This window comes from Megalobrama amblycephala, linkage group LG2, assembly GCF_018812025.1.
Source record: "Megalobrama amblycephala isolate DHTTF-2021 linkage group LG2, ASM1881202v1, whole genome shotgun sequence".
Taxonomy (NCBI): Eukaryota; Metazoa; Chordata; class Actinopteri; order Cypriniformes; family Xenocyprididae; genus Megalobrama; species Megalobrama amblycephala.
This window is the reverse complement of record NC_063045.1, coordinates 44,776,886-44,802,841: the sequence shown is the minus strand read 5'-3', so window position 1 is coordinate 44,802,841 and position 25,956 is coordinate 44,776,886. Positions and strand designations below refer to the sequence as shown.

The 25,956-nt window shown below is 38.9% G+C and overlaps 3 protein-coding genes across 4 annotated transcripts in view; 1 reads left to right on the top strand and 2 right to left on the bottom strand.

Annotated features, from left to right (window-relative positions):
- Nucleotides 1–25,956, top strand: part of cadm2a (cell adhesion molecule 2a) — a 269,868-nt gene that overhangs the window by 126,124 nt on the left and 117,788 nt on the right. The gene's annotated exons all lie outside the window — the stretch shown is intronic.
- Nucleotides 1,885–15,317, bottom strand: LOC125260248 (CD209 antigen-like protein E). 2 transcript variants are annotated; one of them, XM_048178522.1, is made up of 5 exons: nucleotides 15,005–15,317; nucleotides 14,617–14,910; nucleotides 14,325–14,452; nucleotides 14,090–14,196; nucleotides 12,613–13,416 (listed from the first exon to the last, which is right to left on the bottom strand). In XM_048178522.1, the coding sequence occupies exons 1-5, from the start codon at nucleotides 15,180–15,182 to the stop codon at nucleotides 13,239–13,241; spliced, it is 885 nt and encodes a 294-aa protein (XP_048034479.1). In that variant the 5' UTR covers nucleotides 15,183–15,317; the 3' UTR covers nucleotides 12,613–13,238. The 2 variants fall into 2 exon arrangements, with proteins under 2 accessions (XP_048034487.1, XP_048034479.1); XM_048178530.1 differs by lacking the exons at nucleotides 12,613–13,416; nucleotides 14,090–14,196 and adding an exon at nucleotides 1,885–2,126.
- On the bottom strand, nucleotides 7,651–10,999 carry LOC125260239 (asialoglycoprotein receptor 1-like). The gene is made up of 5 exons (XM_048178495.1): nucleotides 9,674–10,999; nucleotides 8,956–9,582; nucleotides 8,643–8,770; nucleotides 8,326–8,432; nucleotides 7,651–8,214 (listed from the first exon to the last, which is right to left on the bottom strand). The coding sequence occupies exons 1-5, from the start codon at nucleotides 9,843–9,845 to the stop codon at nucleotides 8,043–8,045; spliced, it is 1,206 nt and encodes a 401-aa protein (XP_048034452.1). The 5' UTR covers nucleotides 9,846–10,999; the 3' UTR covers nucleotides 7,651–8,042.

The window sequence follows — 25,956 nt, the reverse complement described above, 5'->3', positions numbered from 1 at the left end:
TGGCGCTTGAAAAGTTGAGAAATCTTCAACTTCTGCCGCTTGCAACACGAGTGAAGCAACACGACGGAACCCGCAATTCAGTTCGGCAACGCATGACGTCACCCATTCAAAGTAAATGAGAAGCGTTAACGCCGGCGCCCCGTGTGAATGCAGCGTAACAAGTGTGTTCATCAACAAACCGATGTGTATATTTCTAATTTATTGCAGAGCACGTGGGAACTGTAATATTACCTGTATCAATAACAGTTTATGCGTTAGCCAAGAACTAAATGAATGACTGATGATGTAACATTAAAGTTTGTAAAACAGATCTTGCTCCATCCTTTATCATTACTCAAACTAGTAAGAACAACAGACAATCTGCATTAATGGACACAATTTTAAGTAATAGTGGAACACAGTTGATTAGCAGAGTTATTTCAGTAAGACAGTAATAATGCAAGTTAGCCAGAGACGTACACAACTTAAAACACAAAACTACTGGTATGTATGTAAAATAAAGATCATTTAATGAAATGCAGTTGTGCTAGATGAAACACAGCTTTTTTTTAATAGTTTTACCTCAAATATCTTCTTTCGGATGAACCTTGGAAGCCAAAATCGAAATTTAAAAATAAAATTAGCTTAATATCACAGGCCTAAAGTGTAAGCAGACTTTTGAATGTTTGGTTCTCTCCTCCGTCATCACAATTAAACATGGCTTTCATGTTGTGCACACGATGGATTGCGAATAGCAAAAATGCATCATAGACAAATGTCCTAATATTATTGCATATGGAAACAGCTGGCAACTCTGGTGAGAAAGAACTTGCAAGATAATGTCTATATAGCAATAATAAATGTATGTGTATCTTCTTCATAATTTCTCCTGTACTGACAGCAGAACCGTTAACGTCAGAGCTTATCGATACACCGGTCTTTCATAATTTAGCCCAGGGGCCCATTTAATACTGGATCTCGGTACCCAACCCTAGGTATTCACAGTTCCATGTTTTTGTTGTTTACTTATAGATGAAAACAGTATCATTTTCGAAAACATGCACTTTGAACCCCCTTTTTCAAAAGTTTGCCTTCTCAGGCCCCCAAAACGTCATTGTCGTGTAAATGAACGGCCAAAATGCATAAAAAGTTTTCTGTTTTAGTTGAAAACGGTGTAGTGTAAACAGCCCCTTAGTCCATAGAAACATTGCTGTTGTATTTCAACTGCATATTTAGTTTAGGTCTTTAGGTGTAACAGAGTTTGACTGAACATACAAAACAGTGAATTTAAATAGTTTAATGTGAAAGCTGTGTAACACTTTAGTTTGGGGACCAATTCTCACTATGAACTAGTTGCTTATTAGCTTGCATATTACTAGAATATTGGCAGTTTATTAGCACATATTAATGTCTTATTCTGCATGACCTTATTCTACAGTACATGCCTTAATCCTAGCCCAAACTTAACCACTAACAACTACCTTACTAACTATTAATAAACATTAAATTAGGAGTTTATTGAGGCAAAAATATTTTTTATATGAATATGTGTTCCCAAATTAAAGTGTGGCTGGAAGTTGTAATATTATTTATTTATTTATTTATTTATTTATTTTTCTACAGGATGACAATTAAAGTGCCATTCAAATAAAATCTGGTAAAATTACTAAACACAAAACTTGATGTTTAACAGCCCTATTTAGATGTTCATAATGCACTATATATAATGTTAATATTTAATTAACATATTATTTATAATTATTTAATTGTATGTTAATATATATTGTCATGAGTCATTTAAAAATAGCTTTCTCACAGATCCATCTAAACATATGATCACATGGAAAATCATCCCATCCTGGTGAATGAATTAATGCACAGTCTTCACCTTGTCCATTGTAACCACTGGGCTCTCCAGACGCCCAGAACCTGCATCAACAGATCAGCATTAGATGTTCAGTGCTGCTTTATGTGTGATATGATACTGACTGTGAGAATCATTTATTAGGTAATAATCAGTTCAGTTCAGTGATTTCTCACCCAGAGATCATGTTGGTGCCATCAACCCATTTCCATCTGTTCTCCACATCACTGTCAGTCAGACCAATCCAGACTAGAGCAGCATCAGACATGTTCTTAACAAAATCCTAAGAAGTGAATTGAAACAAGCAATTGTATCATAAACAGACACACACGCACACACGCACGCTCATACTCACACTTCACACTCACTTGTTTCTCTTTGTTGTTTATGTTGTTTAGAAGTGTGCACGGATCTACACTTCGAATTCTAACCGGAATAAGTAGACCATCCGGATATCTTTGGAATACTCATTTCAACATACTACGATTCGGGACATACTAATTCTTTTTTCGAATACTATTTAGGGTGGATAGTATGCAAATTGGGACGCAGCAATACTTTATTGACAAGCTGCACTTAAAAAAAGCTTTGCACTAAGTGTAACTTGTGGCATACTATTGCAGTGAATCGTAGTATGTAAATACGCTAGAAATCCACGCTCATTCTAAGATGTGCATTTATTGCATAGACGGAGAAAGCATGGACGCCTGCAGGATTTCATGTGACGGTACGCGCACAAAACTTTTTTATTTAACACTAAAAAGTTAAATAAGCATATATAGCTTAATTAACTATTATGCACCTTTCCTGATCATCAGTGAAAGCAACGGTACTACTCTATCTCTAGGCATTTTAAACGTTTTTTTGTTGTTTTTTTTAATCCAAAAACGTTGTCAAAAAAATTGTCAGACATGCATTTAGTGTATGTTCACAGAGGAACACAAATAAAAAAACAGTGCTGGTTGTTCCCGCGATACTGTACATTTGTTTTACTGACTGAGAAATCAGTTCAGAGATATTTCAGGGAGAGAGCGGACCAACAAATGCAAGTGGATTCACACTGTTTTGCAAACACGTTTGGCCCATGTATAATTTAGAAAATAATTTAAGCCTCAAAAATATATATGCGCAGTTCAGTTACACAGCTGTTAAACTGAATATATGAAGCGAAGCAAACTTTTTTCCTTAAATATCCACAACACAAACAATAAATTGTTCATCACTACAACAAACAGTAGAACCCTGTTACTATAGCAACCCCCAATAAATTTGGTTCAAGTCATTCTTAGAAAAAATAAGACAGTTCTGTTTTGTTTAATATTTTTGGTTACTAATAATAATCTCCACATTTTCATTTCTCTTCTGTCATCGTTTTTAATTACTTTTATTTATATATATATAAAAAGTGTATATATATATATATATATATATATATATATATATATATATATATATATATATATATATATATATATATATATATATATATATATAATATTAATAAAAGTTATATATATTAATAATAATGAGTGAGTAGATTTGTGTATTCATTTAAATTGTTTATTACAGAATAACAATAAAACAAAAAGCTATCAAAACATTAACAAGCTAATTTTCTTAACAAAAAACTTAAAGGGATAGTTCTCTCTAGGATAATTTTACAGTTGGTTTGCATCTTTTTTCTAAGTTAGAAATGTGTCAAAATCTCTATAATATTTATATTTTTATATGTATCTATGTATGTATGTGTGTGCATAATTGTGGATGAGCTCACCAGGTCATGACTGAAAATTAATAAATTAAGTTTATCAGGTAAAGCATGTGTTTGTAAAACACTGTATTTAGAATAGGGATGTATTTTAGATCAGGGATGTCCAATCCTGCTCCAGGTCACTATCCTGACGACTTGAACTCTAACTTTAACTCCACTTTTAGACACTTGTGAACTTCCCTAAGCACTTCCCCTTAGAGGAATCCCCCTCAGAGCAAATCACACTTAATTTACCCCCACCCCACACAACTCTAGTGTATGATATTGGAATTATTTTTGACATTTGCATGCAAATACATTTATAATTTTATTGTATTATAATTTTCATTTGTGTATTTTTAAATATTTTATATTTAATTTAAAGCTGCAGTCTGTAAACTTGTTTGGTTAAAAATGATCCAAAACCAATTTTTGAGCAGGTACATAACCAGCCAGTGTTCAAAATTATCTCCTTATCTTAGCCCGATTCACAACAGTAAGCTTGTAATAATGTTTTCTAAATCAAATGGTACTGGTAGGTTTCCGCTGGAAATTTGAGCATGCTGCCATTTGTCTGTGCATCATTACGTCACGTCTGTTTACATGAAGAAGGAGTCCCAGCTAGTAGGCTATATGGCATGTGAGGATGCTGCTGGTGATGGATCATTTATAGCCTTTTCTCACAGCAGCTGCAATAATTAAGCTTATTTTGATGGCAGATTGTATGGTATGACAAATTAGCATTAGAGATACTATATACTATACTAATTGAAATTAGTACAGTTGAAATTGAAATCTACAGGTAACGCTAATACACACTAAATACACGCAGTAACATAATGCTGATGTTGTTAACATTAACAATTTGAGAAAAAAGTAATAATAATAATTTGTGCAGTTTGATGTGATATGAGGTATGTGATCGTTAGATTTAATCACCATTGGCAGCGTGATTTATTGTAATGCATTTTTTTCTCAGTTGGTCAGAACAGAAGTGGCAGATTTGTTACTTGTTCAGATGAGATTTTCCAATGAAAATTCTTACTTTGGTCATAACTTCAAGATTACAGTCTGTGATTCTGAAGTACCTGTACAGTATCCAACGGTGCTGTGACTGACAGCCACAAATTCTCCTCAAATCATTAGATTCATCCGCGCTGAGGAACCGTGCCGATGCACAACCCACTTAGATAATAATTACACAAATAACTGCAATTGCAGATTTCAAACAGAGATGCCGACAAAAAGGCAAAACTTACAGACGGCAGCTTTAAATAAGTTGTTTAAATAGTTAGGGGTAATCAGTCTTACTTTTTGGTATCAAATGATATTTTATTGTATTTTATCTTATTTAACCGTAATCATGATATTTGCATTGTAATATCATGTCTCACACACTTTATACCAGTGAACATGTACAAGCCACACCTGGGACTGAATAAACTCAATAATAATAATAATAATAATAATTCTTTTTAACACGTTTATTTTATTTAATCTTCTCTAAAGTACTGAAGTGATGTGCAATGAATGGTCATGTTGAACTGAACAGGGTTGGGAAGGTTACTTTTAAAATGTATTTCACTACAGAGTGCAAAATACATGCTTTAAAAAGTAATTTGTAATGTATTTCGTTACATTACTCAAGTTTAGTAACTTAATCTAAATACTTTGGAATACTTTGAAATACTTAACACAAAGGACCATATTAACTTGATGTCCTGTTTTAAGTTTACGTCCTGTTTTAAAGGGATAGTTCACCCAAAAATGAAAATTCTGTCATCATTTACTCACCCTCAAGTTGTTACAAACCTGTATGAGTTTCTTTCTTCTGCTGAACATAAAAGAAGATATTTTAAAGAAAGTTTGTAACCAGGCTGCTTTGGGGCACCATTGACTTCCATAGTAGGAACAAAAATACTATGGAAGTCAGTGGTGCCCCAGAACTGTTCAGTTTCCCATATTCTTCAAAAAATCTTCCTTATAGACCTTATGTAGCCCCGCCCCTTTTCAGCGTTGCGCTTGTTGTCTTTTGACTTCCGGTTTGTATTTCCACAGCGATATTACATTTATGAATGACCTGCTCGTTTTAAAATCTTCCTGATCTACTGACATTTGTTAAGACATCTGCTTTAAACATAACAATGCTCATGATAACTTTCATTAACTCTACAACAAGTAAATCCACTTAACCAGCTAATTATTCTTTGACAGCGATGCCATAGAAATGTACAGAGCTACCGCAAAACGGAAGTTCAAAGACAATTTTATAAAGATGGCGGAGCGCTTGTTTCTCTGGTAAATAAGGTCTATTGTTCAGCAGAAGAAAGAAATGTATATAGGTTTGGAACAACATGAGGGTGAGTAAATGATGACAGAATTTTCATTTTTGGGTGAACTATCCATTTAAGTGTACAACCTGTAAATAAAAATGACCTATACGCATCATAGGATTTGGTACATTCGCTACATTTTATTTTTAACATCAGTTTTCCAAAGCATTTTTAAAAAAAAAAAGTGCTTTCACAGGTGCTTCCAAAAATACCATGGTACATTTTTGGACACCATGGCATTTTTGAAATGCCCTTCTACAGTACATATAGGTTGTTTTATAGGTTGTTAGAGTCAAATCAACACAGTGGTTTAAATTATGTTTAATAAAGTTTGTTTGTAACATTTAGAACAATTATAAAGAAAATGTTCAAATGATCTATCCAATCATCTTGAGAGAAGGCCTATATATTCATAGCTGACTCACCTATGGTTTCTCAACAGTTTTTTGCATCCCTCCACTACCATTATTCTCTTTTTGTGTTTCATAAGAAAGTAATACAGGTTTGGAAAAAAATATGACAAATGTCATTTTGTGTGAACTATCCCTAGTATCCGTTTCTATTGCAGCAAGCATCCTGTCAGTAAGTCTGGTCTTTACAATAAATGAAAGGAAGAAAAAAATTAAGGATTTGTTTTATTATATTGCAATTACAGTGAATGGGATTCAGAGTTAAGCTTCAAAATGAATCCAAACGCTCCAAAAGTAGTAATAAAAGTAGTAGAGACATCTGGCACAGTTCTCCAAGTAATACAACAGATTTGTTTAATGAATGAAGAAAACTTTGAGTGATTCTTTCACTTATTATCCTGACAATGCGTTTCGCAAATCAAATATGGTCGCGATGAAGTTCAATTGAATTTACGACTATAGTTATCTAACGATGCTTTCGGGAAACACACCCCAGATCTATCAAATTCGTGAATAATTCATTCACAGTATTTTTGTAAACAAAAACAAATGATTCATTAAAAAGATTGTCTCAAAAGAACAATTTGTTTACGAATCGGATCGTGAACTTGCATAAACGCGTCATATAGGCTATCTGAACATTTGGAATTAATTGTTAAGATTTAAAGTTTGTAAAGTACAAAAAGCCATTTGCTTTATAAAACAAGTTTGCTTTTTCAGATTAGATGTTGAATCCTTAGATGCTGAAGCGGATAGAAGTTTTGTTGCAGGTAGCTTGCATTGCACTGTGATGCGTCCTTTTTAATGTTTATAAGTAAAACTTATAAATTCCACAAGAACTTTACAAGTTTTCTTTGAAATTCCACGAGAGAAATGCATTATGTGCTGTTTTCCCGTTTCATGTCTGCACTCTGCAGGTTGCTAACTGAACTGCGCGTTTTTTTTTTTTTTTTAACAGAAAGAGTCGGAGAATCATCAACAATTGCCTCGTTGTTTAAAAATCCTCAAACAGCTTGCGTTAATATTAAATGAAATAAATGACATTCAAATTCAAGGTAATCACTTTGGTAATCTAAAATACTTTTTGAATGTAACTGTAATTTGATTACCATCTATTTAAAATGTAACTGTAACAAAATACAGTTACTCAAATTTTGTATTTTAAATACGTAACGTCGTTACATGTATTTCGTTACTCCCCAGCCCTGGAACTGAATAATGTACAAATATTATTTGAAGATGTTCACTTACTTCGGACTCGAATCTCACATGATATGGCAGAATAGAGAGCAAAAATAAAGACTGGAACTTGAATAGAGTTTAAAAAAAACTGGACTAATAAAAATTAGAAAAATCAAAATACAAGACAACTGGCAGGAAAGATTAGATGATCAGTCAATCAGAAGTCAGTCGCAAGTCATTTCAGATCAAATGGAACACACTTCTGGAGTACAATTTTACACATTTTGTATGTTTCCATAATTAAACACACCCTGACTCAACTCATCAGCTCATTAAAAAAAAAAAAAAAAAAAAAAAAAAACTCCAGGACATGAAATGGTGTCTGACAAAGGAGACATTCAAAATGTGCAGTTGTGAGTGTCCTCCATAACAAGACTGAAAAACACTGCTTTAGATGATAATCAGTTATTACAGAAGTTTTGTACTGTTAAATTTATGTCAAAAAGATAATGTTGATGATGCTCTTATGGCAGTAAGAGTTGTACAATTCTCTTCTCACAGATCCATTGATAAGCTTTATTACATGCAGCATCATGCCATCCTACTAAATTTTGCCAGTCTTTGGATATGGGCACAGCAACAGTCACAACACAGTTCTCTTCTCTACCTCCACCAGGCTCTTTATACGCCCAGAACCTGAAAATACAGATGAGCATTAGATGTTCAGTGCTGCTTTGTGTGAGATATGATACTGACTGTGAGAATCGATTATTAGATATTAATCAGTTCAGTTCAGTGATTTGTCACCCAGAGGTCATGTTGCTGCCATCAACCCATTTCCATGTTTTCTCCACATCAATGTCAGTCAGACCAATCCAGACTACAGCAGCACCAGATATGTTCTTAACAAAATCCTGAACAGATGATACAGTTGCACATTTATATCATAAACAGACAAACGACGCATTTCATCTGACCATCTCCCATTTAGCTGCTACATACACGCACACGCACACACACACACACACACACACACACACACACACACACACACACACACACACACACACACACACACACACACACACACACACACACACACACACACTCTATAACTCACTCACATGTTCCTCTCTGTTGTTTATGATGATCAGATCTGCTCCTCTCTCTGTACAATATCTTCTGCTCTCAGTCCAGTTCTTCGTCTCATTGGATATGTAGTAAAGACTGGATTGATAGAAAGTCCATCCAGCTGTTAACAGAACAAGTTCAGCTGTTAACTTTTTATTCCCATTTACACACACCTGTCTGTAACGTTTAACAAATAGTATAGATACAGTAGATTGTGTACACTGACAGTTTCTGAGAGCAAAATCACCTCCATCATTTTTTTAAACATATCTGTTTATAGCAAATAACTGCATAAAGAAACTTTACCACAAATCTGAAGTTCATTTCTTAGGTCTCTCTCATTGGTAAGGTTTTCATTCTTGAATATTAGCTGGTCTCTCTCATTGGTCAGGTTTTTGTTCTTCATTATTAGCTGGTCTCTCTCAATGGTCAGGTTTTCGTTCTTGAATATTAGCTGGTCTCTCTCATTGGTCAGGTTTTTGTTCTTGAATATTAGCTGGTCTCTCTCATTGGTCAGGTTTTTGTTCTTGAATATGAGCTGGTCTCTCTCATTGGTCAGGTTTTCATTCTTGAATATTATCTGGTCTCTCTCATTGGTCAGGTTTTTGTTCTTGAATATGAGCTGGTCTCTCTCATTGGTCAGGTTTTCATTCTTGAATATTATCTGGTCTCTCTCATTGGTCAGGTTTTTGTTCTTGAATATTAGCTGGACTCTCTCATTGGTCAGGTTTTCATTCTTGGATGTTAGCTGATCTCTCTCTTCTGTGATGTTGGAAATCTTGTTTAGTAGCTGATCTCTCTCTTCTGTGTAGTTTGTGCTCTTTGTATGGATGTGGACACACAGCACTATGACTGCAGTCAGCAGAAGAACACACAGCAGAACCAAACACACTAGAGCTGCTCTGGAGCTTCTGATCCTCACACAATCACTTCCTGAAAATGCTGTTAGTCTATTTTCTTCATCATTTAAAACAATTTATAACAACTTTTTAGACAAAATGTATTAGCAGTTAATCTCAGTTACCTGTGTGTTGAGGGGTTTGTGTTTTCGATGTGTTAAAGTCCTCCGTGTCTTTCTTATATTTCATGTCTCTTACAGCCTCAGCACTGACGTAGATATCAACCGTCTTCTCTATTCTGTCTTCTGATTCCATCATCGAAACTTTATCCATACCATCATTCACAAGCCCAGACATTTCCTTTTGGATGACTGCAACTTTACACCTATTAACTGTAAATGTGAAAGATTGAACAAAGCTATAAGTTTATCCTACCTAACTAATATCTTTCTGAGGAGGATTTGTTGTACTCCTGATGTCTGTCTGTGTGTGTTTGATAATAGTTCATGTGTTTATGCAAAAAGGAACCTGCAACATGTAGGAAGTTAACACAAATGTCACAAAAGTCTGCAATGGGATTGGTGAACTTGAAACAGTGAAACAGGGAAACAGGTGGTTGAATTGCTGAAATTTCTGATTTGAAATTTGCACTCCATTGCGTTTTAAAATAACACACTTACACTTTAACCTACCAGATAGTGTTAACAAAAGCAAATGTGACACAAAAAAGCATCCATAATCATGCCGTTTTAGCTTCTTTAGATCTCTCTTTGAGCTCTTTTTATCTTTCAAGGGATTCGTACCGAAGGCTTCCTCGTATCAGCTGAGCTACCAATCAAGTTTGTTATGTCAGAAAAGCGAAACATAGGCTATGGAGCTGGTTTAGCGATGCAAAGTCCAAAATATATTTGTTTACAAATCGTGCACTTTGGTAAAAAAGCGGTTTGAAGTCATAACATAATATTGTGCAAGGAGACATGAAAACAAGTCTTTATTAATCCATAATCTAACCCCTTAATCGTAACTGTGTATGAAAACGATTAAAAACGCTTAATGTTTTACAGCCTCTAGTGTTCATTTCTGTTGGAAACTGCAGTGATATATAGCCTACGCATTGGTACGTATTTTGGCGACTCGCGAAAACGTTCCCACAGGTAGGCTACGTCTTTCGTATGAGACCAGGTTGGAGATATATATGTGTATATAACTAGGGATGCACCGATCCGCCTTTTTCGCTTCCGATACCGATTCCGATACCTGGGATTCAGTATCGGCCGATACCGATCCGATCCGATCCGATCTTCAAGTAATAAGAAAAGTGCTAAATTACCTAATAAACTGTATGCCTCACATAGGGCTGTGACGGTCGGCATGACAACCGCGCCACCGCGGTCGTGGAGTGTCACCGGTCGTAGTGTGGCGTGTATATAATATATAATCTCAAAGGTCGCGTTAACCGAAAATTTTCCGTCATTGATGGAATGTTTTTAAGCAGTGACGGAAAAAATCTGCAGCCTGTCCGTCATTTTGACAGATTACTGAGGCTGATGTTGCTTGTAACTGTAATTCCCACCCCTGTCCAGTTGGTGGTGAGCGCGCTCCAGTGTGGCAGCAGAGCGTGAGTTCAGTCTCCAGAATAAAATGAAAACGATGCGTTTGATTACACACACCCAGTTTGTCCATTTTATTATATATTATAATACTTATGCTTGCATAATTAAGTTTCTAATCCATTTTGTTTTAAATGGTTTGTTTTATTTTTTCTTGCTGCTGACTATAAGTTTATGGTCAACGAATGGCTTTTCTGAGGTATACGTGACATTGTTTACAACACTGATTGAACTGACGTGATAAAGATTTCGGTAAGCTACTGCAACTTTCAACATATTCTTTGATTTTCATTCATATTTATTTCCTTCTGTAAAGTAGTAAAGAGGAAGAGATGATCGCGTTCACTCACGATCCTCAAAAAGTGTTCAAGATGAAAACTGAGAAGTGACGCATTCTTTATCTTCTTTTCATAATATAAATAAATGCATAGCTTAGGCCTATTTGTTTATCCTTTAAGTTTGTGAATAAATATGAAAATGCGAAGCTATTAAAAGTCTTAACATTATATGAAAGATAGGACAGAACGAAAAAAAATGCTATTAACAATCGTTCATTGCGCAAAAGTATTATAATATGAACAGCTCCCATACAGAGCGGCACAAAGCGCTTATGCGCATCCCGTGTGCAGAATGATGCGCTTGAAGCATCATGGAGTCACAGCGCTCTGCATTGAAAAGTTCAAAGCACAAAGAGAAGATATATTGATGGGTATTGTATTACCGTTATCTTGATGAAGTATAATAATAGAAACATTGATTAATCTTGGAGAGAGTTTCATTGTGTTGACTGTCGTAACCGAACGCGACACGCAGTCTGAATGCTGAATGGAGAATGACCGACAGCCGCAGCGGAGGGAGGCATTTACGTGAACTTTCATTTAACGACTTAAATATTTATCTGTACCTCAAATTAAACTACGGAATGGTTTCAGAACACTTGGAATATAGTGCACAGAAACTTTATGGTGCTTTTTTAATGTTTTTGTGCCTTTTGTGGAGCTTAACAATAACAGAATAGTACACGCACAGTATCGGATTTGGATCGGTCCACTCCGGCCGATACCCGATCCGGCAAAAATGGCAGTATCGGAGCCGATACCGATCTGAATATCGGATCGGTGCATCCCTATATATAACATATCCCCAATCTGCTCTCTCTCTCTCTCTCTCTCTCTCTCTCTTCTCTCTATGTCTCTTTCTATATATATATATATATATATATATATATATATATATATATATATATATATATATATATATATAATACATACAGTGGCATGCGAAAGTTTGGGAACGCCTTGCAGAATCTGTGAAAATGTGAATAATTTTAACAAAATGTTATTTTTTTATTTAGTACTGTCCTGAGTAAGATATTTTACATAAAAGATGTTTACATATAGTCCACAAGACATTATGCATCGTGTTTCCTTCTGGAGCTTCAGTGAATGTTTGAACTTTGAAGTACTTTACAAACTTGACAAGTTCTCATTCCATTGTCAGATGATCAAGCACAGAAGACTTGATGAACTCAAATGATTATTTTGGGGAAGAAAATGCTCTTATTTTCTTCTATTCAATTACACAATGGCATGTGACTCATAGGGTCATTTTCTAAACACACCTGCCTGGAAGTTTCTATTATGAAAAACACCTTGATTAACTGGTTCAGGTTTGTTTAATTGGGGTTGGAGCTAAACTCTGCTGGAGAGTGGCCCTCTAGGAGCAGGATTGGACAACCCTTGTCTAGTCCAACCAGACAATTGTTGGGCAGAGTCAATGTAAGTCGAGTTATTTGAGCTACACTCCATATAAAATGTTAAATTTGGTCCAACACATACTTAGAAAAAATAAGTCTGTTTTGTTTTGTTTAATTTTTTTATTTATTTATTTATTTTATTTTTTTCGGGTTACCATATAATTTACACATTTCCATTTGTGTTCTGTCAGAGTCTTGATTACTTTCTTAAGAGAACCCAAAAATAAGGCTTGGGAGAACTAGAGTAAAAATAAAGATTGGAACGACTAGAGTGAAGAAAAAAACAGGAACAAATAAAAACTACAAAAATCTAAATACAAGACTAGACTAGACTAAAGTTTTGTACTTTTAAACTTGTGTAAAAAAAAAAAGTGTGTGATGTTCCTATGGCATTATGAGCTGTGACATACTCTTCTCACAGATCCATTGATGAGCTTTATCACATGATTCATCAATCCACCCTACTAAAGTAGGGTGAATATAGTCTATCAATTTAAGCACAGCCACAGTCATAACACAGTTCTCTCCTCTACCTCCATTAGGCTCTGCAATCGCCCAGAACCTGAAAATACAGATCAGCATTAGATTCAATGCTGCTTTCTGTGATATATGACACTGACTATGTTTACATGTGCACCAATAATGTGATTATTTCTCAAAATCAGAGTAAGGTCTTAATTGTAGTAAGATGTTTACATGACAGGCAGAACACTTCACTCCAGTTTACATGCAATTTTCATTACTCTGCTTATTAGCTAATAAGTATGGTTATACCACACTCAGATAAGCATACAGTATGCATGTTACCGGCCATTGTTTTAATCTACTCACATCAAAATCAAAAAATACATTTTTATGGACATACTGGATATTATTTTGTGCTGTTATGAACATCACAATGCCGGGTTTGCCTACGCTGCCGTCGCGCTCTTCGTGCCGTCGAGTTTAGCGATTTGGTGAAGAGAAAACTTCAAAATAATGTCACAGACTTCATTCATGAAGTTGTGTGAACACGTCCAAGCGTCCGAGCACATGCACACTTTGGTCAGAGTGGTAATAATGTGATGTTAAGGTGTTTACATGCCTGTTTATTGCTATTAAAATTGGCGTACACCACCTGGTTTAATGAAATTATTGTTACTACGATTAAGAGTTTAATCACATTTGTTTGATCAAAGTATTGCATTTACATTGCATTAAATTGCATTAATCAGTTCAATTCATTGATTTCTCACTTAGAGGTCATGTTGCTGCCATCAACCCATTTCCATGTGTTCTCCACATCAATGTCAGTCAGACCAATCCAGACTACAGCAGCACCAGACATGTTCTTAACAAAATCCTGAGCAGATGAAACAGTTACACATTTATAACATAAACAGACAATAGACACATTTCATCTGACCATCTCTCATTTAGCTGCTACACACACACACACACACACACACACACACACACACTTTCACTCACTTGTTCCTCTTTGTTGTTTATGATGACCAGATCTGCTCCTCTCTCTGTACAGTATCTTCTGCTCTTATTCCAGTTGTTCGTCTCATTCGGCATGTAGTAAAAACTGGATTGATAGTAAATCCATCCATCTGTACACAGAACAAGTTCAGCTGTTAGCTTGTTATTCCCATTTCCACTCACGTTGAGTAGATTGTGTACACTGAAAGTTACTTAGAGCACAATCCAACTCTATCATGCTTTAAAAAAAATCTGCTGTATAGCAAATAACTGCATGCACTAAATGAAACTTTACCACGAATCAGAAGTTCATTTCTTAGCTGGTCACTCTTATTCAACAGATTTGTGTTCTTAAATATTAGCTGGTTTCTCTCATTGGTCAGGTTTATGTTCTTTATTATTAGCCCATCTCTCTCTTTTGTGATGTTGGTGATGTTAGTTAGTAGCTGGTCTCTCTCTTCTGTGTAGTTTGTGCTCTTTATATAGATGTAGACACACAGCACTATGTCTGCAGTCAGCAGAAGAACACACAGCAGCACCAAACACACTAGAGCTGCTCTGGAGCTTTTGATCCTCACAGAATCACTTCCTGAAAATTACAGCCATTAGTCTATTTTCTTCATCATTTAAAACAATTTACATCAGCTTTATGAGTAAATGTATAAGCAGTTAATCTCAGTTACCTGTGTGTTGAGGGGTTTGGGTTTTCGATGTTTGGGTATCAAAGTCCTCCGTGTCTTTCTTATGTTTCATGTCTCTTACAGCCTCAGCACTGACGTAGATATCAACTGTCTTCTCTATTCTGTCTTCTGATTCCATCATTGAACCTTTATCCATACCATCATTCACAAGCCCAGACATTTCCTTTCGGATAACTACAAATTTACAACTATTAACTATAAATGTGAAAGATTAAACCTATAAGTTCATCCTAACTAACTAATATCTCTCTGAGGAGGATTTGTTGTACTCCTGATGTCTGTCTGTGTGTCTTTGGTAATATTTCATGTATTTATGCAAAAAAGGAACTTGCAACATGTAGGAAGTTAACACACATGTCACAGAAGTCTGCAATTGGTGAACTTGAAACAGTGACAGTGTGGTTGTTCGGCAAATGTATATACAATGGGATATACATCTCGGGTTACGTCTGTAACCCTGGTTCCCTGAATAAGGGAACGAGACGCTGCGTAGTCGCTTTGGGAACGCCTCTGCGTGATTACGTCTTGAAGCACTCGTGAAATCAAACCAATAGTGTAGCGGGACGTCAGAGCGGGTGACGTCACGGACCAGGAAACTATAAAGCACCCCTGAGAACAAAGAATGCCAGCTTCTGATATGGATGAAGCAGACGCTCACAGGTGTGCAGGGAGTATAGCTAAGCTACGCAGCTACTCGTTCCCTTATTCAGGGAACCAGGGTTACAGACGTAACCCGAGACGTTCCCTTTCATGGGAACATCGCCGCTGCGTAGTCGCTTTGGGAACGCTGTCCCAACTAGGCCATAAGACCAAATGCCTGTTGTGTTATTATTTCAGGACGACAGGACTGAGGACCCTGGAGTGGAGCCCAAATCGAGGTTATAAAACCTGACAAAAGTATGCTGAGAAGACCACCCAGCAGCATCACATATGTCTTGGAGGGGAACCCCCGACATCAAAGCCTTTGAGGCAGCCATGCCCCTGGTAGAATGCGCCCGGACAGATAAAGGAGGGGGCTGTCCGGCCGATTTGTAAGCAAGAGAGATGGCCTCGACCACCCACTTACTCATTCTCTGCTTAGACGCAGGACCTCCCTTATTAGGAGAACCGTAACACACAAACAGTTGTTCAGTCTTTCGCCACAGGGCAGCTCTGTGGACATACGCGTCTAAAGCCCTCACCGGGCAGAGCAGATTCAGTTTCTCCTGATCCGGATTTGTAAAAGGTGGAGGACAGAAGGCCTGCAGCACAATAGGCCCTGGGACATTAGTAGGGACCTTAGGAACATATCCAGGTCTAGGATGTAGAAAGGCTTTGACCATACCAGGTGCAAAGTCTAAACATGAAGGAGCAACCGATAGTGCTTGTAAGTCCCCGATTCTTTTGAGGGATGTTATGGCCAGAAGAAATAAGGTTTTGAGAGTAAGGATCTTCTCAGATGCTTCCTCTAGAGGTTCAAAGGGAGCCGCAGCTAACCCTTCCAACACAATGGCTAAGTCCCAGGAAGGCATTTTTGTGCGTACAACAGGCCTCAGCCTCTGAGTGCCACGGAGAAAACGTACAACTAAAGGGTTTCTACCAACAGAAAGACCTTCTATTTTTGCGTGATAAGCGGAAATAGCGGCAATATAAACCTTCAATGTAGAAGGAGTTAAACCCTCCGAGAACTTCTCTTGGAGAAATTGCAGTACTTGACTGATAGAAGAGTGGACCGGATCCACCTGAGAGTGGCTACACCAAGTAGCAAACAATTTCCACTTATACGCGTACAGTTTTCTCGTGGTTGGAGCTCTGGAGTGGAGAATGGTCTCTACAACCTCAGTTGAGAGACCAGATTCTACGAGCTCTGCCCCCTCAGGGGCCAGGCCCACAGTTTCCATATTTCTGGGTGCGGGTGAACTATTGCGCCGCCCAACTGAGACAAGAGGTCTTGTCTGACAGGAATCTCCATGGGGGAGTCTTCTAAGAGGGATACTAGATCCGTGAACCATACTCGGGCCGGCCAGAACGGGGCTACCAATATTAGACGGACCCCGTCCCGGCGAACCCTCTCCAGAACTCCGGGGAGCAGAGCGATCGGGGGAAATGCATACAGACGCAGCCTCGGCCACGTCTGTACCATAGCATCCAACCCCAGAGGGGCTGGATGGGTCAGAGAAAACCACAACGGGCAGTGAGACGTCTCTTTCGAGGCAAATAGGTCGACTTGTGCACGACCGAACTTTCTCCAAATCAGTTCCACCACTTCGGGATGGAGCCTCCATTCCCCGGGCCTCGGCCCCTGCCTCGACAGGATGTCTGCTCCCACATTTTGACGTCCCGGGATATAAGCTGCTCTCAGCGAGAGAAGCTTGCCCTGGGACCACAGGAGGATCTGATGAGCTAACTTGCACAATTGGCGAGACCTCAGACCCACCTGATGGTTGATATAAGAGACCACCGACATGTTGTCTGACTGAACTTACACGTGATGGCCCCTCAGGTCTGGGAGGAAGTATTTGAGTGCTCGAAATACCGCCATCATCTCCAGCTGATTTATATGCCGAGATCGATGATGGTCCTCCCAAAGACCCTGAGCTGAGCGACCACTCATGATCGCTCCCCACCCTGTGAGAGAAGCATCCGTCGTTAGCATTTTGCGACGACAAGGAGCTCCTAGCACAAGACTTTGGGATAGAAACCAGGGCTTCTTCCACATCGCCAGAGCACGAAGGCATCGCCGCGTGACCTTGATTGTGCGAAAAGGGTTTCCCCTCGGAGAAAACCCCCTGGTTCTGAGCCACCACTGTAGGGGTCTCATGTGCAGCAGGCCAAAAGGTTTCAGTTTGGACGCCGCTGCCATCAGACCCAACATTCTCTGAATTTGCTTCACAGTGAGTGACTGGCCTAATTTCACCCCTTTCACGGTTGAGAGAATGGAATTCACCCAAGCAGGGGACAAATGTGCCTGCATCGAAGTGGAATCCCAAACTACCCCTAGGTAATTGGTAGTCTGAGCCGGTAAAAGCACACTTTTCTTGGCATTGAGTCTCAACCCTAACTTCTTCATGTGGGACAGAACTACATCTCGATGTTGAACTGCCTGTTGCTCTGATTGAGCTAGAATCAACCAATCGTCGATATAATTAAGCACGCGGATGCCCTGGAGTCTCAGAGGAGCCAGCGCTGCATCCACGCACTTCGTGAAGGTGCGGGGTGAAAGGGATAGGCCAAACGGAAGAACCTTGTATTGGTAAGCTTCGCCCCCGAAAGCAAACCTGAGGAACTTCCAATGTGAAGGATGGATTGATACATGGAAGTACGCGTCTTTCAGATCTATTGTCACAAACCAGTCCTCGGACCTGATCTGTGTAGTGATCTGTTTGAGTGTTAGCATCTTGAACTTGAGCCTTTGCACTGAACGATTTAACATGCGTAAATCTAGAATAGGACGCAACCCTCCATCCTTCTTCGGAACTATGAAGTATCGGCTGTAAAACCCTGACTGTATGCTGGCGGGAGGAACCCTCTCTATAGCCCCCTTTTGCAAAAGTGTCATCACTTCCTGTTCCATGACCAGAGACTGCTGGGGGTCCACTACTGTAGTGAGGACCCCGTTGAACCGGGGCGGGCGAAACCCGAATTGTATTTTGTACCCCTTTTTTATCATTTGCAGCACCCATTGAGAAATATTGGGAAGACTTTTCCATTCTTCTAAATATTCTACTAAGGGAACCAGTCTCTCGAGACTGGTCTATGGTGTTTTTTGAGCACTTGGCTCGACGCCCTGAAGCGGCGCACCGGCAGGGAACAGTCGAATCAGGTGCTGACCGACCCTCCTCAGAGGATCGGGGGGGCTGCTGTGCCCCGCGACACACGAGGTGGCGGGGTTAACAGAACGGCCCCCTGAGGGCACCGAAGATGGGTCAACTTTATATATTTTAATTTTCTTGGACCCTCTCCAGAGGGGGCTGCCCTCAGAAGTCCTGGACCCCTCACGTCAGGACTTTTTCGCAGCCTTCCTGGCGATAATAACAGCCCGCAGATCTGTTTTACCCCGGGAAGGCTTCACTTGTGCTGTCTTACCCGGTCCCCAAGATCTTTTCGGGGGAGCACGGGTGGCAACACTTTGTTTTTGCTGCGCTCTACGCACAGATGAGGAGCTTGTAGACGCCTGAGGCTGCTCCCGCTCAGCAGCCTCAGTAGAGCGGCGAGGGAAGAACTTTTGAAAGGCCGCAGACTGACGTTTTGCCTCCTGGAACCTCTCGACGACCGATGTTACGGAGTCGCCAAAGAGGCCCTGAACAGACACTGGCGCATCGAGAAGCACCGCCTTATCGCGTTCTTTAATGTCCGACAAGTTCAGCCATAGATGCCTCTCCGTGGCCACCAGGGCTGCCATAGACCGGCCGATTGTTTTTGCTGTCTCCTTGGTGGCCCGGAGAGCTAAGTCAGTCGCCTTTCTCAATTCTTGAATGCATTCAAAAGACGCCTCGCCACTCTGGTCTATTTCCCCCAGCAGGTCAGCTTGGTATGCCTGGAGAATCGACATAGTATGCAGACATGCTGCTGCCTGACCCGCTGAGGTGTAAGCCCTGCCCACCAACGCTGATGTTGTACACAGGGGTCTGGTGGGCAAAGTCGGGGATTTTAACGACGATGCTGATTCAGGCGAGAGATAGCTCGCGAGCGTCTCTTCGACCTGAGGCATCGCCGTATAACCGTGTTCTTTCCCCCCATGATGTTACTGTACAGAGATGTTGTAGGGTTATGAACACGGAAATGTGCCGGACTCTGCCACGATCTCGACACCTCGGTGTGGAGATCTGGAAAGAACGGCAATCCCCGGGGCTGAGGTTGAGCTCGGGCAGGGAGAAAGCGCTCATCTAGTTTGCTTTTAACTCGCACTTCAAGTCTTTCTTCTGGCCATTCGATCTTTAGTTTAGCCACTGCCCGAGTCAAAACCTCTAAAAGCTCCTCATATGCTGGAGATGCGGGTGGCGGGCCCTCATCTCCAGCACCGGCGCTCGCTACATCCATCTCCTCGGAGACAGATGAGCGAAGCTCCGGTGCCTCCACTCTGGGGGAAGAAACCGCTACGCGTGCTTCCGCGGCCAGAGAAGAGGCAACAGATCTGGCAGGTGAGGGTCGAGATAGGGCAGAACCCGTCTCTAACCCCTCCACCAGATCCATTTGTGAACCCCAGGAACGAAGTCTACGCTGTGCCTCGGCAGCAGCGGGACCCGAGCCCTGGGGAACACTCGCCGTGGCGTCCTCCTTTTTTATCAAAGAACGCGCGGCATGATCGGAGTACACGGAGCGTTAGCTTTTCACAATGCACACAGACAGCTCCCTCGAGAGCTGCCTGTGCATGCTCCACTCCCATACAAGCAACACACATATCATGTGCATCCCCGCCCGTGATGAAACGAGGGCAGGGAGGAGCACATTTAGTAAACTGCTGCTTGTCTTTCTCCGCCATAATAGTGTCTTTGCAATATATAATACTATATATATATATATATATATATATATATATATATATATATATATATATATATATATATATATATATATATATATATATATATATATATATGCTTGGTGACTAAAACACTCTTGTCCTCGGACGAAGAGATATTTTGTTTGCTGCAGATAATGACAGACAACACCAAATAAGACACACAACACAGAGCGCTTTGCTGAAGACGCAGAAGCTGGCGTTCTTTGTTCTCAGGGGTGCTTTATAGTTTCCTGGTCCGTGACGTCACCCGCTCTGACGTCCCGCTACACTATTGGTTTGATTTCACGAGTGCTTCAAGACGTAATCACGCAGAGGTGTTCCCAAAGCGACTACGCAGCGTCGATGTTCCCATGAAAGGGAATCATACATTTGCCAAAGAACCACACTTAAAAAGTCACTGTTTCAAGTTTGCCAATCCCATTGCAGAGTTTTGTGACATTTGTGTTAACCTCCTACATGTTAAAGGTTTATTTTTGTATAAATACATGAAATGTTAACACAGACATACAGACAGACATTAGGAGTACAAAAAATCCACCTCAGAGAGATATTAGTTAGTTAGCATGAACAGACAGGCCCAACTTCTCATTCCATTGTCAGATGATCAAGCACAAAAGACTCGATGAACTCAAATGATAATTTTGGGGAAGCAAATGCTCTTAATTTCTCTTTTATTCAATTGCTCGATGCCATGTGACTCATGGGTTCATTTAAATCAAGCAGATATTGAACGCACACAGTGTCAGACATTCTTCTATATTAGAGAATGGTTCTAACTACCGGCTGTCAAGATGCTTCATCATGGTCGCTTTGTTCCGCGACTTCAGAAAAGCCAAACTCAGCAGGCAAGCCAGCTAAAACTATTATGTTGCTAAACTGTCAGACAACTTTTCCCTCCTCTCTGTCAGTTATTTTCTCTTCATCTCTCAGAGCAATTTCTCCCACCTGAGGTTTTAATTGTCGGAGCAACTGAAGCGACGTGACAGAAGTCATTTTGTGGTCCATTATGTTTGTATGCAAAAGACAGGCCCAACAATTAGCATGTCACTGAAAAGCATTGTTCTACACTTCCCAGTCGTTAAAGGTAATCTTCCTGAAAATGCACTCTTTGCTTCAGTCATCACCTTCATATGGGTTATATGTCTCTTAAGGAGCTATACTGTGAAAAATCCTATTATTAATCTGTTTTAAAGTAAAACGTATATAAATAAGAACTAAGTGTTTTTGGTTTGTTTAAAGGTCCATGTTTCAAAATTTGTTATGCTTTTTATACAGACCAAAAAAACTTAATATATTATGCTTTTTTTTTTTTTATATTTTGCATGTACAGTATGTGTAAAAATAACAATAACAATTTTTTAATTAGTTTTTTATTTGTTTGTTTATTTATTTAATCAGGCATTCTTATAGAGATTTGATTTTTAGTCAGTATAGTTATGTTGTCTCTGCTTTAAGAGTATATTTCCACTATATAAACAGAGAAACTTGTCATATGGAAAATCAATTGTGTTTATTTATGTTTTATATTTGGGGTTCCTGAAATGCCTACTGTGCTAAAATAATACAACTTTTTGTAATGTACAGCTAAATTGACTCTTTGCAAGTTTTTAATTGTCAGTGGTGTACAGTAGTATACATTCAAAACATTTTTTTTTTTTTTTTAAGAAATTAAAACGTTTCTTCAACAAAGACAAATTAAATTGATTAAAAGTGACAGTAAGAATGTTTAGATTGGTTCTAAAGGATTCTATTCTGTTCTTTTAAACTTTTTATTCATCAAAGATTCCTGTTTTCCATGATTTCCACAAAAATATTAAGCAACTGTTTTAAACATTGATAATAATAATAATAATAAAATGTTTTTTTAAGCAGCAAAACATCATATTAGAAGGAATTCTGAAGGATCTTGTAAAACTGAAGACTGGAGTAATCATGCTGAAAATTCAACTTTGCCATCACAGGAATAAATAAACATTTCTGAAAACAGATATTTTGATTAGTAATAATATTTCACAAAATTACTGTTTTTACTATATTTTTAAATGAAGTTTGTAGGAGGGAGTGAAAAACTTAAAAAAATAATGAGGTCCCGTAAGGTTATTTCATGAAAATATAAAGGCAGTTTTCCCTTTTCACAAGTATTAGCATAAGTTTTAACTTTGTGCAATGGACCACGAATTAGAGGAAGCTGATCTTGGCCCTGTGAACAATGTACACAACAGAACAATTGTTGATAAGAACTCTATTATTCATACAGTGTTTTTCTAATAGGGAAAAAAAAAAACTTAAGAGGATTTGTCACATCTTACCTTTCAGTACAAAAAAGCAAGGAATGTTGAATCTAAGAGGTGAGGTGTTATATATTCTGAATTATACATTCAGTGTCCTTTCCCACACTTTTTCACTGTCAGTCAATCTCAAACCCCGTCTATGCAGAGAGGAAATTTAAAATGGCCCCTGCTTATTTTCCAACAATTTGATTGGCTGCTACCCTGGTGCGTGTATCAGGTCTTTGTCTGGGTTGACAAGAAGTCAGGCATGAAGGATATGACATCGTAATGAGTCACCGTTATCGCGGCCATTAGAAGGCCTGCACACTGAAGTTTGAGTGACTGGTGTAGGAAGGCAGACGCTAACAGTCCGCACGGATCCATCAAGCTCCTGCCATTGTTCGCCCGCATTAGAGGGGCAGCTTTCTAATGGTAATTGAGTTTGTTTCGTTTGGCGAAAGCAGAAAAAATGCCACCGGCTCCACTGATGAGGGTCCTTGATTAGACCTCAGCTTTATTTCCCATTCTTTTTTACACAACCAGAGAGAGCGTTTCACATAAGTGATGAGACAGGCTCTCTTCAGCAGGGCCCCAAGAGGGAGTCTCGTGGTCTCAGCGGGTCCGTGCGCACGTGTAATGTGGGAGCTTTATGCTGATGTGAAATGCCAAGGGTGCAGGCAGCCATCCATCATTGTTACGGCTGTGGCTTCTGTTTGGACTCAATGCAGGAGACACATTTTATTCCCTATATTAATTATTTTGAACTCTCATTGCAGCTTTAGTTTACTTTCTCTCGGTGCGTCTCCATTAGTGTTGCTCAGAACAGATTTTTCAGCTCGCATACATCTGATAACATGGTGCGTTTTACCGGTGAACGTTAACAGAGGGTATAACCTCTTTCCCCAGATATTAGTGGCAAATTATCCAACCCAGGCTCCACCAAAATTGTAGCAAAACTCCAAAAACTTATCTATACATACTATAGGCTGCATACAATTCGCAGCAGTTTTCAGCTGAAATGAATGCTAGAGGCTGTAAAACAGCCAAAACTTTTATTCTTTTTCACACAAATTATGATTATAGAGGCAAATTATCGATTAATGAATACTTATAGTATTGTGCAAAGAACTGCCCAAAATATCTCCTCGAAACACTTTTAGCATAGTGCATGGTTTGTAATGTAATACATTTTAAAGCGGAACTTTAAAAAACTAAGATTTGTGAAGCTCCTCCTACAGGTTCCTTCAGTGAATCACACTGTTGTAAATACTCCAAGCGCAGCTCTGGACTACAACGACTAATGCTCACCAGCGCAGTAGTTTTTTCAAATACAGTACAAGAAATCTCGATGGAGGTGGGTAATTTTCGAAATTGTCTTATAAAGTCATAATATATACATTGTTTTTGAATTACCGTAAAGCATTTTGTCACTCTCGCGTGAACGTGAACATGAGGCGAGATTGTGTCAGGTCAGCGCAGCTCAACTTGCAAGTGCTGTTTTCTGGCGTAGATGTGCTAGAGGGGGTTAGTGCATGCCTCAAACACACCACTACAAGTCAATTAACCATCGTAAGGACTTAGAAAACTATTTATGAAGGTAAAAAAAGTTACTCAGTTCTGCTTTAACATTTGCATCACATATCCAGCTCTATATGTATGGCTTTTCTGAAATGGTGAACTTGCTCAGAAGCTCGCCTGATAAAATGTTGCACTTCCCATGTGGAATGCTCAGTTATGAGTCTCGTAAAACACGTTTCGATAAAATAGCCTGGTTGCTTCAGCAAATGCGTTTTTTCTTGCGTTTTCTTTTGTTAATACTATCAGTTGTGATTAAGGTTAAAGGGTTAGTTCACCCAAAAATGAGAATTCTTTCATTATTTACTCACCCACATGTCGTTCCAAACCCGTAGGACCTTTGTTCATCTTAGGAACACAAATTAAGATATTTTTGATGAAATCCAAAAGCTGTGTGACTTGTACATAGATAGCTATTTAACCACCACATTCAAGGTCCAGAAAGGTACTAAAGACATCGTTAAAACAGTTGACGTGACTGCAGTGGTTCAACCTTAATTTTATGAAGTGATGAGAATACTTTGTACGTGCAAAAACAAAACAAAAATAATGACTTTATTCAACAATGTCTTCTCTTCTGTGTCATTCTCCTACACTGTTTACGTTCAGCACTTCCAGGTTCTACATCAGAACGCCAGCTCAGTATTGGCCAACGCTGTTCACGTGAGCAGCACAACGCATGCGTGTGATGCTGACACAGGAGCCGGCCAATAATGAGTCAGCGTTCTGATGTAGAACCTGGAAGTGCTCAACGTATATTTATACATTATTTTTGTTTTGTATTTGAGCACAAAAAGAACCACTACAGTCACATCGACTATTTTAATGATGTCTTTAGTACCTTTCTGGACCTTTGTGTGAAATTGGTGTTTAAACAATTGACAGCTTTCGGATTTCATCAAAAATATCTTAATTTGTGTTCCAAAGATGAACGAAGGTCTTACGAGTGTGGAACGACATGAGGGTGAGTAATAAATGATAGAAATTTTCATTTTTGGGTGAAGTATATTGGTTTCAAATGCGACAAAGCATTCACCGTTTAGCCCCACTCACCAGACATTTAGTTTCTAAATTGCTGAGATATGTGCATGAACCAACATAATAAAATGTCTCGTTTATCTGTTTTGGAGAAATTTGAACATGCTTTTTAGCGCCACTCACTGGGCATTTCACACAAAACGTGCAAGAAGCAACATATCATTTTGTAAAAATGTCGCCGCAAGCATATATTTTTCATGAGTCTGGGTTGTATCTATATGTATCAAAATAAAAAATCTGCGTCAATAAACCAATGATTAGAGGAGGATACAGCAGCTGATGAAGGCATTGTGGGAATCATAATGGTGGAAGATGTGACATAGGCCTTGTCCTGCTTCATTCATAACTCATAGCAATTAACATCCAGTCTGTGAATGGAGAACTGTGTTTCTTGAGGCTATAAGAGTTGAAGAGGGCAGAACTCATGTGGTAAAGAAAACCAGTTAAAGCTGATGGTAACTGATAAACAAAGTGTCCTTTAATGTCAGCAAAAAGGTCACTGTTTGTTCGTGCTGAAGAATATTGAAGGGCTGATTTGTAGCAGTGAA